Genomic DNA, 15,631 nt, shown 5'->3' on the forward strand with positions numbered 1-15,631 from the left:
ATTAACTCTCTCAGTTTATTCTTTCTTTTCTTTTTCCTTTTTACTAAAAAAGTCGAAACATTATTTAAAAAAAAAAAAAAAAAACCCTCAACACTTTTTCAACCAAACATAAAAAAACACATCCTAAAGAAAGATATCAAACACACCTTTTGGGGCTCATCATGATTGATTTCTCGCGGCCGGAGTTGTTGACCAACAAAGAGAAAGTAAACATATCATGCACATCTCCTGACATTGAAATCATATTCAAATCTAAAGCTATCTGATTAGCCGCATGTCTTGATATGCTGATATGGTTTTTAAAGTTTTCAATCTTCCATTAGGATCCATGATAATGTAAAACTCTACATATCTATATATTTTTCAATACAATTACTATGATTTTTTTCCTAAAAAAATAATAATTAAAAAAAGAAGGGAGCGACTATTCTAACCATAGTAATACCTATTCCGCTATCCGTTAGCAACCAATAACATAAGGGGCATAAATGGTGGGAACTGCAAGCACTCCCTCTAACCCGGTTGAGCCATAGCATGTTCTATCTCCATTAAAACATCAATGAAACTCAATGTAGTTTACACTAATTAAACATAAAGATTCACGTTGCAAGAGTCGAGTCTATACCCTAATATTTACATAATTGTTGAGGAATAATTTCACATTACTTGTGGAGAAGATCTTAGGCATGTTTATAAGGAATGAGCAACCCTCTCATATTGAACTAGTTTTATGAGATGAGTTAGGCTCACGAATTTCTTCGTTCCCTATTTTTTATAAACATGCCCAATATCTTATCTACAAGCAATGTGGGATTATTCCCCAACACTTTCCCTCACGTGTAGACCAGTATTTTTATTGGTCTTTGTCACGGGGTAAGTAGTATTGACCCCATTCGTCTTGTGGTAGGCTCTGATACCATGAAAAAATTTGTGGCATAACTCATCTCATAAAACCGATTCAATAAAAGATGGTTGTCCATTCCTTATAAACATGCCCAAGATCTTGTCCACAAGCAATGTGTGATTATTTCTCAACTCCCTCCCTCACGTGCAAGTCAGTATTTTTTCTAGTCATTGTCACGGGGTAAATAGTGTTGGCCTCATTCATCTTGTGATAGGCTATGATACAATGAAGAAATTCGTGGGCCTAATTTATCTCGTAAAACCAGTTATATAAGAGAGGGTTGCCCATTCCTGATAAACATGCCCAAGATCTTGTTCACAAGCAATGTGAGATTATTCTTCAACATCCTTCTTCATGTTCATGCTAGTATTTTTTCTGATCATTGTCACGTGATAAGTAATATCGGTCTCATTCATCTTATGGTAGGCTCTGATACTATGAACAAATTTGTGAGCCTAACTCATCTTATAAAATCGATCCTATAAAAAAAAGTTACACATTCCTTATAAACATGTGATTATTCCTTGACAATAACCACATAAAAATTGGCTTGAAACCACTCTTTATGGTAATTACTGTTTTGATATTGAACACAAAAACATTGTTCCAAACAATCTTTCACTGCCCGGAGGCCCCCCTGCCCTTTTTGTTTATTAATTATTTTCTCTTATTTAAGCTCAGTTTTCTAGGTAGATTGAACACGCACAACTACCCAACTGAATTGTATATTTAATTAGCATTACACATTTCTCGAAAGAAGAAAAAAAATATACAATATTACTGTTCAAGTCATGCTGATTTAGGACCAACTGTCAGGATCATTTCTTATGGTTTGCTAATTTTTAATATTTTTATGTAATTTGCTGTTATTTTAGATTTTGGGTCGAATGAATTAGGAGATGTCTAAGAATATTCTTACTTGATAATATTGATTTATGGAAATTATAAATTGGTCCCTCAGTCTATAAACAAAAATAAGTCTTCTATATACCCATTTGAACTGAAAATAGAACCAGTTTGATTGTGTTGCAGCTTTTTGAAATATGAAAAGCTATAGAAGGTACCCTTTGGGTGGCTTCTCATACTTCATAAAAGTCTGACTGCTGTATTCTTTTTTCTTTTTTCTAATTAAGCAGGCCTAACTGCTATACAAAAGTGACAAAAATTCTGCTATATGCCTATATACCTATATACCAAACAGGTTACAAGATTCTCAGAAAGAACAAACTGAAGAAATTAATAACCAAATAAAAAAATAGCAGAATTAAAAAGAAAAGGACACAGAATTTATAAGGTTCGGTTTGGTCAACAATTTTATGAGGTTCGGTCAAAGACCTATGTCCACAAAATCTAATTACAATCATATCATCAAATTTGATAATAATCAAATCTGATTTATAGAAAATTACAACAAATCTTAAATTTTTATCATTTCTAATAATTTTCTTAGTCAAATTCAAATCCAAGTAGAACATGAGTCGGTTCTTTTGTAAATTAATAACCAAATAGAAAAATAAAATAATAGCGGAATTAAAATGAAAGGGACACAAAGAATTTATAAGGTTCGGTTTGGTCAACGATTTTATGAGGTTCGGTCAAAGACCTATGTCAACAAAATCTAATTACAATCAAATCATCAAATTTGGTAATAATCAAATCTGAACTATAGAAAATTACAACAAATCTTAAATTTTTATCATTTCTAATAATTTTCATAGTCAAATTCAAATCCAAGTAGAACATGAGTCGGTTCTTTTGTCATTTGGTAATTTTTTTTATATGTTTAAATCATTTTAATAATTGTATATCTTAGGGTTCATATCCTAACTTTTAATTGAATTTATGGTTTCCAATAAAACGTGATTTCTTCGTTTTTTATAGCCAAATATCAAATATTAAAAGCATCTCCAGCAAAGTAGTTAAAATGCTCATAATAACTACATTTAGCTATTATGAGCATATTTTTTGCATCCAGCAGATTAGCTCCAGAGTAATTAAACTACATATTTTGCTATAGTGAATAGCAAAAAGTAGCTATTCACTATAGCACAATGTAGTTTTTAAATATTTTTCTCTCTCTTCTCTATCTCTCTCAACTTTCACGGGATAAATGGGGATCTTTCTCTTCATCATTCTCAGCATCCTTTAAGCCAAAAGACCACCACCATCAAATCGTAACACTGAATCAAACCAAATGTGGTGCAAAGTTGAAACCCATCTTTCAACATCAATTTCTAGGGTTTCACTTTCTAGATTCACAACGCTGACATCGTTTTGGTGGAGAATTTTTTGTTGAAACCCCCATCTCTATTTTCTGCAAAATTGTCTTCTCTACTCGGTTGAACCCCCTCTCTCTTCCCTAAGAAGAGAGGAGAGAGAGAGAGAGAGAGAGAGTGTGTGTGTGTTTAAGAAAACAATTATAAAAAATAATAAAATAATAATAAAATAAAATAAAAAAATCTAAATTCTCTGTTCGGCTGAAACCTCATCTCAATCTCTTCCATAAAAATTGTGGTGGAGAATCATGAGAGAGGGAGAGTTTAAGAAAAGAATAAAAAAAATTCAAAAAAATAATATTTTAATCAAATAGAGAATATAATAAATAATCTGTTGGAGTGTATATGAAAAAATAAGTAGTTAAAATAGATAATTGTACTTTTTCATTAGCTACTTTACCTAATACTGCTGGAGATGCTCTAATAGGATACTCTAATGGGTATGGTCTAGATAAAAACTCCATAAAATTTAAAAGGATATAGAATGAATTTTAAAAAATTGTTCCGGTTTGGTAAACTTTTATAGAAGTGATAGAGAGTCAAATAAATGAACCCAGAAAAATTTTCAAACTGACGTAGCAATGGTTTTTAAATTAAAAAGGAAAATAATAAAGCCACAACTTAAACCCAATTTTTCTTTGAAGTTTAAAAAAAACTGCCTAAAAAAAATGCAATTATCTCTCCTTTGTTTGTTACTCACGGTCTACCACGTTAATTTCAAGATTTTTCTGGGTTAATTTGTTTAGCTGTCTAACACTTCTCAAACTTTTGTAAAACTTTTTTCAATTCTAAAACATTGAAAACTTTTTTTCCAAGTTAACTAAATAGATTTTTAGATGAGACCTCTACAACTAACACACTTTTTTAAAACAAACTATAAAACTCTTCTCACAAAATAAAATAAAAAATATTTTTTAAAAGTATTTTGAGAAAATTACACTTGACACCCCAAAGTTTCATCCAATATGCAATTTGACTTTTAATGTTTAAAAATTTTCAATGTACCACAACAAAGTATCAAAATTTTGTAATGTAGCCACTCTGTTATCTATTTCCGTCCAATTTGACAAAAAATTGCTCACATGCGAGACATGTGCATTTTTTGTCCAAAATTTTTAAAGTTGCCCCATGTATTTTAAGAAATTTTAAAAATGCCCTCAATTCAATAAACTATATATATATATATATCCAACCCCCTTTCGTCATTTGGGGTGGCCAGGGGTTGCTGAAACCAAAGGGTTTTGAGGGTGGCCAAATATAGGCCGTGGGGTAGCCACCCCCAAATTTATTTTATATATATATATTTTCCATCATTTTCGTAAGAGAACAGAAATTATTAATAGATGGGCCAAATTACAAATTTTTGATATTTGTTGGAGTACATTTCAAATTGTTAAAAAAAAAAAAAAAAAAAAAAAACTAAAATAAGGTTGTTGGGCTAGCTAGATATACTCTGATCTCTCTGTTTGTCTATATGCACTTAAATTCAAACTTTGGGTCCTCCATTCCACAGAAATGTGTCCTGCTTGTAAGTCTTACCACTTTTGTAGTGGGAAGCAGAAAGCAGAATAATAATGTGAAATGCTTATCTTAAGATGCCACAAAATTGGATTTGAACAAGGAAACAAAAAGATGCAGGGCCTGCCTGCAGAAAGACCCATATATAATGGCATGCACGTGTATTGCACCACCCATGGAAGACCCCTCACCAACTCACCTCACACCCATCTCCACCAATCCAAATTAAGATCTATTTTCTAGCTACTGGCCGGCCACAACATACCACTTGATTGATTGCTATGAAAATGAGATGCATGATTATCAATATTGCCCTCTCATTCTCTCCTTGCTTTCTTCCCCAAAATTTGTTTTCTCTTTACATGATTTGTGCTCAAGACACAAACAACCACCTTTCTTCGTGTTTTCACATTTGCAACACGCACAGATTGAGATCCGCGTCATTAATTGTCTGCTTAAGTTGCTAATAATTTGTATAAGTAATGTGAAAGCGCTCCAATGAAACCATTCTGTCCAAATAAATTTTAAAAAAGTTACGAGGTCATCTACTCAACTCAAGTGAGTAGGTCTCATATAATCTCTCTTACATTACTTGTCTAAATTGATAACAATTTCAAAGTACTTGCAATTCAAACAAATAATTGTCGTGAATCCTTATTCATCACGCACGAGAACCTTTTTCAAGCAAATTTAGCTTAATTTTGATTTAATTTCAAATTATTTATAACAAAAAAGAGAATACAATTAAATTTAAAGAGTTAAAAAAATTACAGCCTATGACAAACTATTTTGCCTTTTTTTTTTACAATTCATTTATCCAAAAAAATTAATATCAAAATATTCTCACTCTTTTCACTTTTTATATCATATCATTCATTTTTTATATCACATCATTCACTTTTAATAACTATTTAAATAAAAAAATCACTACAAAATAAAACTTTTTCGGTTTTCAATAAAAAAATTCAAAATTTTCAACTACAATATTTAAGACAAAATGATTTGCTAAGTGGACCCATTAGGACTGAGCGTCGATCGATAAAGTTGGTGTTAGTCAGAAGCCGGCAATGTCGGTACGTGAAAAAGTGACAAATTTATCAATAAAATGGTCAAAAGTTGATTAGTCGATAATTTGATCGGTCATAGGACCCATAATCCTCTAAAGTCTAAACCAAGAATCATTTTTCACTGCGCGGTAGTGTCGGTGCACAAAGCTTCCGCCAAAATTACCGTAACATGAGTGCCTTGGAAGCTACCAAGAAATATTAGAAAAAGAAAATTTAAATAAAAATTAAAAAGAATTTAATTTTTGAATTATTTATTAAACATAATTTGAGCACACAAAACAAAAAGGTATAAAACAAAACTCAAACATATATATATATATAGAGCGATAAGTTGAGATAAGGTGGATCGAATCATCCAAATATTAGAAAAGCATGAGATTCTGGAAGTATACGTGTATCGCAACCATTTGCCAAGGCGTGCACGTGACTGCAAGCAGGTGATAGAAAAGCACGTGATAAAAGTTCCGATGAGTTCCGTCCACGTACTTGTTCTGACACACATTCAGCGGCGCGACTCGAGGATGCAGCCTTTCGTCTGAAAAGGCGATAATATATTTATTATTATATCTTTAATATATATAATAAAACTAGCTTTGAACCTTTGTCCATTCACAATTACATAAATATCCTCACTCCCACGGTCCCACCAAGCCCGTCACCCAAGTGATTCGCAGAATCGCAGTGCAAATGACATATACACCAATTTTATAGGAGATAAAACTCAAGTCATGGCACATTGGCAATTAATCTTTATATATTGATTTTTCTTCCCACTTTCCTTTTTTCTTTCTTTTAAAAAAACATATTTGAAAAGAAGAAAAGTATTAGAAAACCAAACAAATAAACTAAAAAAAAAAAATTTCAAACTGACGTTATAAAGGTTTTTAAATTAAAAAAAAATAAATAATTTTCTCTTTTGTCTGTCACGTCAATTTAAAAAAAATTTTGAGTTCATTTGTTTGGTTCTCTAGTCCTCCTCTAAAAAAATAACCCTTTTTTTTTAAAAAAAAAAAGGAGACGGTCAAAAAAATGGCCATTCAAAAAACACGACAATTGAAAAAAATGATCATTTAAAAAAAAAATGATGGTTGAAAAACATAGGATCCTTAGAAAAGAAATAAAGAAAAAATAAAAAAATATATATATATAATCAAGTGTATGGTGCATTTTAATAGTCATTAACTAAAATAGATAAAAAAAAAAAAAAGTAAAAGAAAAGAAAAGGTAAGAGATAAGATAAGGTGTTCAGATTGTTTAAAGACTAATTAACTTTTTGAAAAAAGCAATGAAAATGACAAACTTCAATGAAAACTTTTGTACGAACTTCCGGAAGAACTTTTCCTGCGGGTGCACCGTGCACTCATGTTATTATAACGTGCGTTTAGCATTGTAATTTTAAAATAATAATAATAATTTTAAATTAAATTACAAAAAATTGATTATTTAAAATTTTATTTTTAAAAAAATTGTGACTTGAAAATATAAAAAATTTGGTTTCAAATTGTATGTGAGCGGTGCTTTTTTTTTAAAAAAAAAATGCACAATTTTAAAAGTTAAACTGCGATTTTAAAGACCAAACTGCAATTTTGTGAAACGTTTAAGAGCATTTTTAAAAACCGTGTTTTCAAATCGCAAATTTTAAAATCAATATATTTAAATCGCACTTTTTAAAATTACAAACCCAAATGAATCCAAAGTCAAGTATATTTTTAAATCACACATACTTAACTCGCTCGACAAAACTTGATTAACGCTCGCGAGCCTAACTTGTATACACACATAAGTTTATGTGTTTATAAACATATACTAACTCAGTATTAACTACTTAAAAGAAAAAACTTAGTATTAACTAATATATTGAGCTATTAATTAGCTAAAGTTTCGTTCGAACGCATTGAGAACGGGGTTTGAATGAAGCATTTTGTGGTTTATTCGTTCGAGCATGTTGCGACTGACATTCAAATTCTAACGAGATTCCTTTGCATTCAAACACGACACACATGAATCGAATTTCTAAGGTTCCTAACTTCAAATGTTTTTCTTGTTTTCGATTAAACACCTACGAGCTTCACCGTGCTTGATCTATTTTCACCAAAATATTTATTTAAATTACTACTTTATTTATTAAATATTAATTTTTTATTTTCCATAGCATTTGTTTATTCCTTGGCGTTATAATTATAGAATACTTTTGCGTAAAAATTATCTAAAATTTTCTCAAAATCATTATAAGATAGATTGATTGATTGGCCTCCTCTCTCTCTCTTCCATAAGTTGATTGAGGATATTATTGAAGCAGAGACTAAAGTGGTTTTCCGAGTTATCAAAACTTTAGTTAGAGAAGGAAGCACAATAGGCAAATGGGCTAATCACAAAGAGCCCCCACCAATCAAACTTGGAACACCTTATAAGCTTTTGAAGTGGTTGGAATATCATAGGCCTATGAAAAGATAGAAGAGCTTCATTTAGGACTTGAATGGGATTATAATGCGATGATATTGCTTTTAATTCATTTATCTTTTAAAATTGATTGAATTGACTAGTGAATTGTGATTGTATTCAATAACTTCAACCAATTAAGAAGAAAAATATCCTCTTAACTTTTTGATATTTATATATTATCATTGATTCCATTCATGTGCGTTTTGATTCTATGACTCCTTATATTCTAGGCAAAAGGCTCCAAACGAGTGCCAAAACATTCATCATACTCAATCAACTAGTAGGAAGGGGTGGCGATTACGTATTTCCGTATTGAGTTCAGATCATGTCGAAACATATAGATATGAGATTTATATAAGTCAAATTTAACTCGATCTATTTAATTAAACGGGTTAGACTCATTAACCCAAATTCACAATTTTTTTGTGATAGGTTCGTGTCGAGTTCTTAGGTCCTATCAAAAATCGATTGAGGCTACGTTTTTACCTATGTTCGACATATACTAAAATTAAGAAATGTTACGGTTTTTTTAGTGTTATCTTGATCTTAAGCGAATATTGTTTTCTAAAAAACATATGAGGATCAGTATAGTAAGTTTTTTTTTTTTTTTTTAAAAAAAAAACAATATCCATGTAGGATCAGGAGAACACCAAAAGAAACCCTAGCATTCCTCATTAAAAATTGTGCGCAAATTTTATAAATCTACATAAGCACGCACATTATGCTCTTGCAATAAAAAATTTTAATCAAAACTTTTTATTTTTCAATAAAATTTTAACGATAAAATTTCTTTATAAGATTGTATGTATTGTCAATTTTGAATAATTTGTAAGTATTTTTAGGATTAAAAAAAGTATAAGAAACTCTATTTCTTTCTTATTAAATCTATTATTTCTTGAAATTATCATTCAATTTGTTGTTTTATGTACTTTTTCATCCAACCACATTTATATTTTTGGGGGTCAAAATGCGTGTACCTCCTGCCTCCTAGTGCAGTCCCCGCCGAAAACAAAGTGACATAAAGTTGCTTTTTAGGTATATTTTTTAGATAATTTTTTTTAAAAAAAAAAAAAAAAGAAAAAAGAAAAAAGAAAGAAAGATAAAGCTAATAGGTGGTTCAACCACCCTTAAATTGATCATCAAAGTTGCTTAAATGAATGATTTATATGTTTCCAAGAAGTAGTTCAATTGGCTGGGACTACACCTAATGAAATAGAAGTCACTAGTTCAAAAATCCCTCCCCCCTTTTGTGTGGACATGTCAAAAAAAAAAAAAAAAAAATTCATATTGTGACAATAATAAATTCATTTTAAAAAAATAAAAAATTTGGCGATGAGGTTGCTTAATAAATTTTTAGAGAATATTTGATCAGGTTCATCATATTTATTTTCTGTTTAAAGAATCTCTTTCCTTTGATCTATTCGGCTTGTTGGTGATCTTTGGCGATAAGGTTTGGCTTAGGGATCTGTTGTGCACGAAATTAAAATATAGGATCCTAAGGAAGCAACAAAGAACAGAATAGAAAATAGATCAATCACACATGATACCAAGATTTAAGTGGCTCGCCTTAACAAGCGTACATCCACTAGCGGAAACGATCCGAAGGAAATTCACTAACAAAAGATGGAGTACAAATGAATAGAGAAAAAATCACTCAAAACCCAAAGCCCCAATACACTCAAATCTCACTCTCACACAAAAGAGAGAAAAAAATTGACAAAAAAAACTCTCTTATTCTCTAAATATCATAAGACACAACAAAATAAAAAAACCCTAAAGAGATGCGGCTTCTAAATTTTTCAACCCCTCGCACTCTTCACGTTGGGCAACACTCCTTTTGTAATCAACAAAGTCGGTTTACTTTTACAAATCTAAGTTGAAGTACTGCACATCGGCTAAAACATAGTCCAAATCAGACTTGGACTAGAAATTCACTTAGGTTGAAAAAGTGAATTCCAAGACCAACTTGGAGAGATGAAACGTGAAAAAAAAAAAAATCCTAGACAACAAGGAATAGCGGTGGGCCCGATAAATTAACTTGAGTAATTCAAGCGGACTGTTGTAATTAAAGAGGTGGCAAGTTTCTTACTCTTGTGCCCTAATTGAACCGGAGAATATACAGTTAATTATAGATGAAAAGTATTTTTATCCCATTAAAAAGTAAAAAAATAAAAATACCCATACACCATAACTAACTGAACATTCAATGAACTGAAAAAGATCTTGTTTCCCTAATTGAAAATAAATGCTCTCAATTTCAAATGAAAAATGGATATTATCCATTTTATTGTTATGATTTAAAGTTCATGTATTTTAAAAAATAGTGCAATATTATATATACGGTTTAGATATATCAATTTTAAATCATGACTATGAAATGGATTGTATCAATTTTCTTTTTCCTTTTTAAATTTTATATAGATAGTATCAATTTTAAATGAATGGCAAGAAACCTTATTTGCATGAAATTTGGGATACACAAAGAGAAATTGATGTGTCATACCATACGCATGGGAACACATTGCGGGGCTCTGAAGTTGTTACAAGTATTTTGATAGAAGGAATGGGAAAGGTGCGCAGGAAGAAGAACAAGGAAGACTTAAGCTGTTGAGCTGAAGGAGGAGTGCGTGGCAGAATTGTAAGGGATTAATTGGAAGAGGAGTTGAGTACTTGACACGTTGAATCCAGCTGGCTGCAACTGGCTTAACTGATTGTAGTTACAACTAACTTGAGTTTTATTCCTCTATTAGGAAGTTCCACTGTAACGCTGCCAAGGGATATAAAAGCTCAATTGTATTCTTTGAGAATTCACGCAAGCATTCAGTTACATTTTGTAATCAATTAGCTTAGCATTTGTAGATTTGTTTAGCTAGTTAGTTTTGAAGTGTAGAAGGAGGTATTCAACTGGTTTTGAATAAAACTCTGTTTTCGCAGTCTTTCTAACAAAAGAATTCTCTCAACCAAGCACTAGTTTTCTCTTATTTGCTTGTGAGAGTAAATTGTGTGCTACAGAAGTCTAAACTATAAGGATCTCCTGAAATTAGGTTATTTAAATTTTAAATAGACAAAAATTTCCTCCAAACCTGTCCGAAGGAAATATTCTCCAACTCATTTAAAATAATGTCAAGTATCAATAAACATTTAAAAGACACATTAAATTCTTAACGTCATTAATAGCAGTTTACTAACTTAAACTAAATTTAATGTACCTTTTAAATATTTATAGATACTTTACACTAATTTAAATGGGTTGAAGGATATTTCATCCAAACTAATTTAGATGAAATTTCAATCCATTTTAAGTTAGGCTGCATGACCTATTTATTTCAGTTAACTTAAAGTATGAGACTCAACCTACTCTCAAAAGCTGTCCGAATTAGGTTGTATGAATTTTAAATAAGACTGCATGACAACTTTAAGGTACAAGATTTATTTGTCTTACCTGAAAAGTTGTCCAAGTTTAATGAAATTCAACCAACCTAGTGTATTGGGGATTCTAATCCCTCCCTTGCACGGCAAATTGGACCTTTAAAGTAGTTGTTTCTTCTTAACAAAGCAACACGCTGTTAATTACTCATTTCCAGGAAAACAAAAAGGAGAGAAAACCAAACAGAAGAGTGTAGAGATGTGGTATACTTGCTTTCCAAGAATTAATATTTTTTGTGCCAGCTTGCCCATGTGATGTGTAACTTCGAATTTGAGGTGATCGTGGACTACAGATGTGTACACTCCCTCCACACCCTACCTCTACACCACCTCATAAGTTAAAGCACTTCTTAAATGGATTTTTAATGGAGGTTAATTAATAGTAATTTTTACTGTCACATTAAAAAAAAATACAATAATTATAGAAATTTACAGACAATACGGGGCGCCTTTCATAGATAATCCAAGAAAAATAGATAATGGGTTGAAGCCTAGTCCATTAATTTGTTGGTACAAAGACCATGGAAAAAAGGACCATCATAAATGAAACGATGGGGATGAAATACTAATTTTTGAAATTTAAACACAATCTAATAGAAATGTGTCACGGACAAAAATAGGTTAAGTATGAAATGTTCGAAAGCGTTAAAGCGAAGCAATGCGAAAATGAAGTTGAAAAAAAAAGTTCAAAAATTTGATGTGCACTGTTTGGTTGACCAAGCTTGGACCTCAATCGACCGAGCTAGGGTTTGTGCAATGGATGACTTATAAATTTTGGTGGGAAGATCGACGGCCCATATGATTTTTGGAGACCCTAGTCGACAGAGTTTGTGTTAGACAACGAAGTAAACCGTGATTTAACCCGTCTGACCCAAATCAACCTGCATTATTGCGAGTAATGATATCTCCGCCGACCGAGTTTAGACCTCGGTTAAATGATCCACGTGCCACTTAACTCGTGGGATTGATCGAGCTTTAGGCTCGTTTGACTAAGCTACAATGGCACTGAACTTGTAGCCTATTTAGAGGATGAAAACGTTGAAGAAACTTTGTAGTCATAGTCTCATAGAACTAGAAGTGAAGCAGTCTGCGTAGTTTTGTAAATATAGGGTTTTTTTCTGCGCAAAACCGAAATTTAAAGGTTTTAAGGGTTCAACGAAAGTCTTTGGGCTTTAGGATGGGTTGGAGTTTAACGGTTAGATATAAAAATATAAAAATATTAATTTCAAAATGTAGTTAATAAAAATATAATTAAAAAAAATAAAAAATTTTGGTAAAATTGTAGTTCTGCCTTTAAAATCGTACGTTTCTAAAAACCCACCCATGGACCGTTGCGCAAATCCTTCAAGTTTTTTTCAAATGCACTCCTAAACCGAATACTTTTTGTAATTTGGTTTTAAAATGGGTAGTTAGCCTGAGAAATCACGAGACTAAACAAGCTCTAAATCAAAAGAGATACACATGTTGCTCCGTTTGTTAATTAATGTTTTTAAGAGAATATTCAAATATAACATAAATGTTAAAATAGTTTTGAGCATTTTTTGAGGATAAGAATTCACGGAATTTACTTGCTCAAATTACTAGACAATATGAGAGACACATGCTCAAAAAAATTTTGAGTTCTGAGGCCACATATTCAGACAGGCAGGTACTTGTTCAAATTGCTAACAACTATAATTTATGTGGATCCTAGTCCATTTTATAACGGAAAATGTTAGGTGTTCTCCCAATTGTGATGTGGCTTTTAAAATTACCAATAGATTAAAAGTCAATAATGATAATATCAAATTTAACAGTGATTTTAAAAGCCATATCACAGTTAGGAGAATACTAAAAAACCACCTAGTATTTCCTTTTTATAAATATTTAATGTTTTGTATCGTTTTCCAAAGTTTCTATTTTGAAAAGAGATAGGATTCACAAACATTAAAATGCTTTCCCATTAAAATAATTCCTTTTAAGATTGAAATATTTGTTTAGAAGTATCAAAGGCCAAGAAAGGAAAATGCTGATCTTGTTTTCTCATAATTAAATCCAAAAAAAAAAAAAAAAAGTAAATGCAAAATACTAAATATATAAAGATGATTGGCATTTAATTAGTTTCCCACTTTGGGCAGCTCCTTTAAAAAGTGGGAAACTTGTATGGTATTTGACGTCAGTACATCTCTTTTTAATCTTGCCATGAACCCGGTTAGATTCATCAATTACTATAGCCAGCTTGACTAAAACTAATTAAAAAATATTGTTATTCGGTAGGTTATTATATTACGATAAGTGCAAGAGAGCCAAATAAATGAACTCAAAAAAGTTTTTAAACTGACATAGTAAGAGATTTTAAATTAAAAAAAAATGCAATTCTCTTTCTCTTGTCTGCCACTCACGGTCTGTCACGTCAATTTGAAAATTTTTTTTGGTTCATTTGTTTTGCTTTCTAGCATTTCTCTTATATTATTGTTATACAATAAAAATGGCATAGCACTAAAAATCAGTCTTTGAATCAACAAGAACTTGTAAAAATAAAATAAATAAATAAATCAATGACTAACTTTCAAAGCCATCTTATCTCCAATTATATGATAATAGTATAATAATTTATTAAACATTATTTCTATTAGTATTAGTCGTGTTAAGTTCTATTGACACTAGGTTAGAGTTGGGTCGGACTAGATGGAGTAACTACAATTCTCACCATTTAACCTCTTTTGTGTGGTTTTCATCAAACAATGCGACTATAATCACGCTAAGATAGAATAGCTAGAGTTAAAATACCCGCTTGTGCTTTGAATTAAAAATAAATAAATAAATGGGATTTCACACCAAAAGGGCAAAACCTTGGTGAACGACAGAACGAACAATAGAGGGCATAAAATGTAAATTAGGCAATGAAGCATGACCATTTCTTAAAACCCACCACTTTATAAACAGCTTCTATGTTGGCGTTTGAGAGCAAGGAACAAAACAAAACAACATCATCTTTCATCACCCCCGTACCCTACTCTTTCTCTCTCTAAACTTGGCCAATTTAGAGAGAGAGAGGAAAAATCTGTGTAAAACCCCCCATTGGAGAGAGAGAGAGATAAGAGGAAATGGGTGGGAAGAGATTCTGTGTTCTTCTTTGCGCGGAGGACTCTGACTACGTGAAGAAGATGTACGGAGGGTACTTCGGGGTTTTCGTGAGAATGCTGGCTGAGGAAGGCGAGACGTGGGACGTCTACCGTGTGGCCTCCGGCGAGTTCCCGGACGACGAAGAGATCGCACTCTTGGATGGGTTTGTCATCACCGGAAGCTGCAATGATGCCCATGGGAACGACGTTTGGATCTGCAAGCTGTTGAATCTGTTGAAGAAATTGGACGCCATGAAGAAAAAAGTTCTGGGCATTTGCTTTGGACACCAGGTATTCTTTTTCTTTTATTTATTTATTTTTTTAAATTCTCTTCTTCTTTTGCTTATTTTTCAAATTTGGTAAAATTTACTACTAATACTTCAATTAGATTTCATTTTTGGAAAATGCGATTAAATTATTTATTTATTTATTTATTATTATTATTATCACTCTGCTTGGGAATTTTTCCCTCTCCACCATGTGTGAGCGGTGGATGCCACATTACAGGCACGCTGTTATCTAAGAAAAACTCTCAAATTCCATCTTTGTCCTTCTCAGAGAGGGGTTCTATGCCATCTATTGAGTAGTAATTTTTGGTATACCGACGTGTATAAACAGTATACCTGTCGGTGTTAAATTATTATTTTATTTTAATTTTTTTACTGTTTAAATATTATTTTAATAATATTTTAACAACAGCGTGCCTCGACATCGGTGTGCCAAAAACCATTGCCATCTATTTATTTTTTTATCAGGAAAATGAGATATTTTCAATTTCAGTTTTTCTTGTATCTTTCTTCTGACCATCCAATGCATGTAAAGCCAAGATGGTGAGACAAGGAAGGAAGTAAGAATATAAAAAAAAATTACTGTTTTGAAGCTGGAAATATTATT

The 15,631-nt window shown here is 31.5% G+C and overlaps 1 protein-coding gene across 1 annotated transcript in view; it reads left to right on the forward strand.

The window, feature by feature from the left end:
* Positions 1 to 14,587: 14,587 nt before the first annotated feature.
* The window catches only part of LOC132178807 (gamma-glutamyl peptidase 5-like), a 3,298-nt gene continuing 2,254 nt past the window's right edge, over positions 14,588 to 15,631 (forward strand). The window contains exon 1 of the mRNA XM_059591365.1: positions 14,588 to 15,028. Within this exon, the coding sequence (XP_059447348.1) occupies positions 14,720 to 15,028 (309 nt within the window). The 5' untranslated portion in view covers positions 14,588 to 14,719. The remainder of the gene's footprint in view (positions 15,029 to 15,631) is intronic.

The sequence above is a fragment of the Corylus avellana genome, chromosome ca4 (assembly GCF_901000735.1).
Source record: "Corylus avellana chromosome ca4, CavTom2PMs-1.0".
Taxonomy (NCBI): domain Eukaryota; kingdom Viridiplantae; phylum Streptophyta; class Magnoliopsida; order Fagales; family Betulaceae; genus Corylus; species Corylus avellana.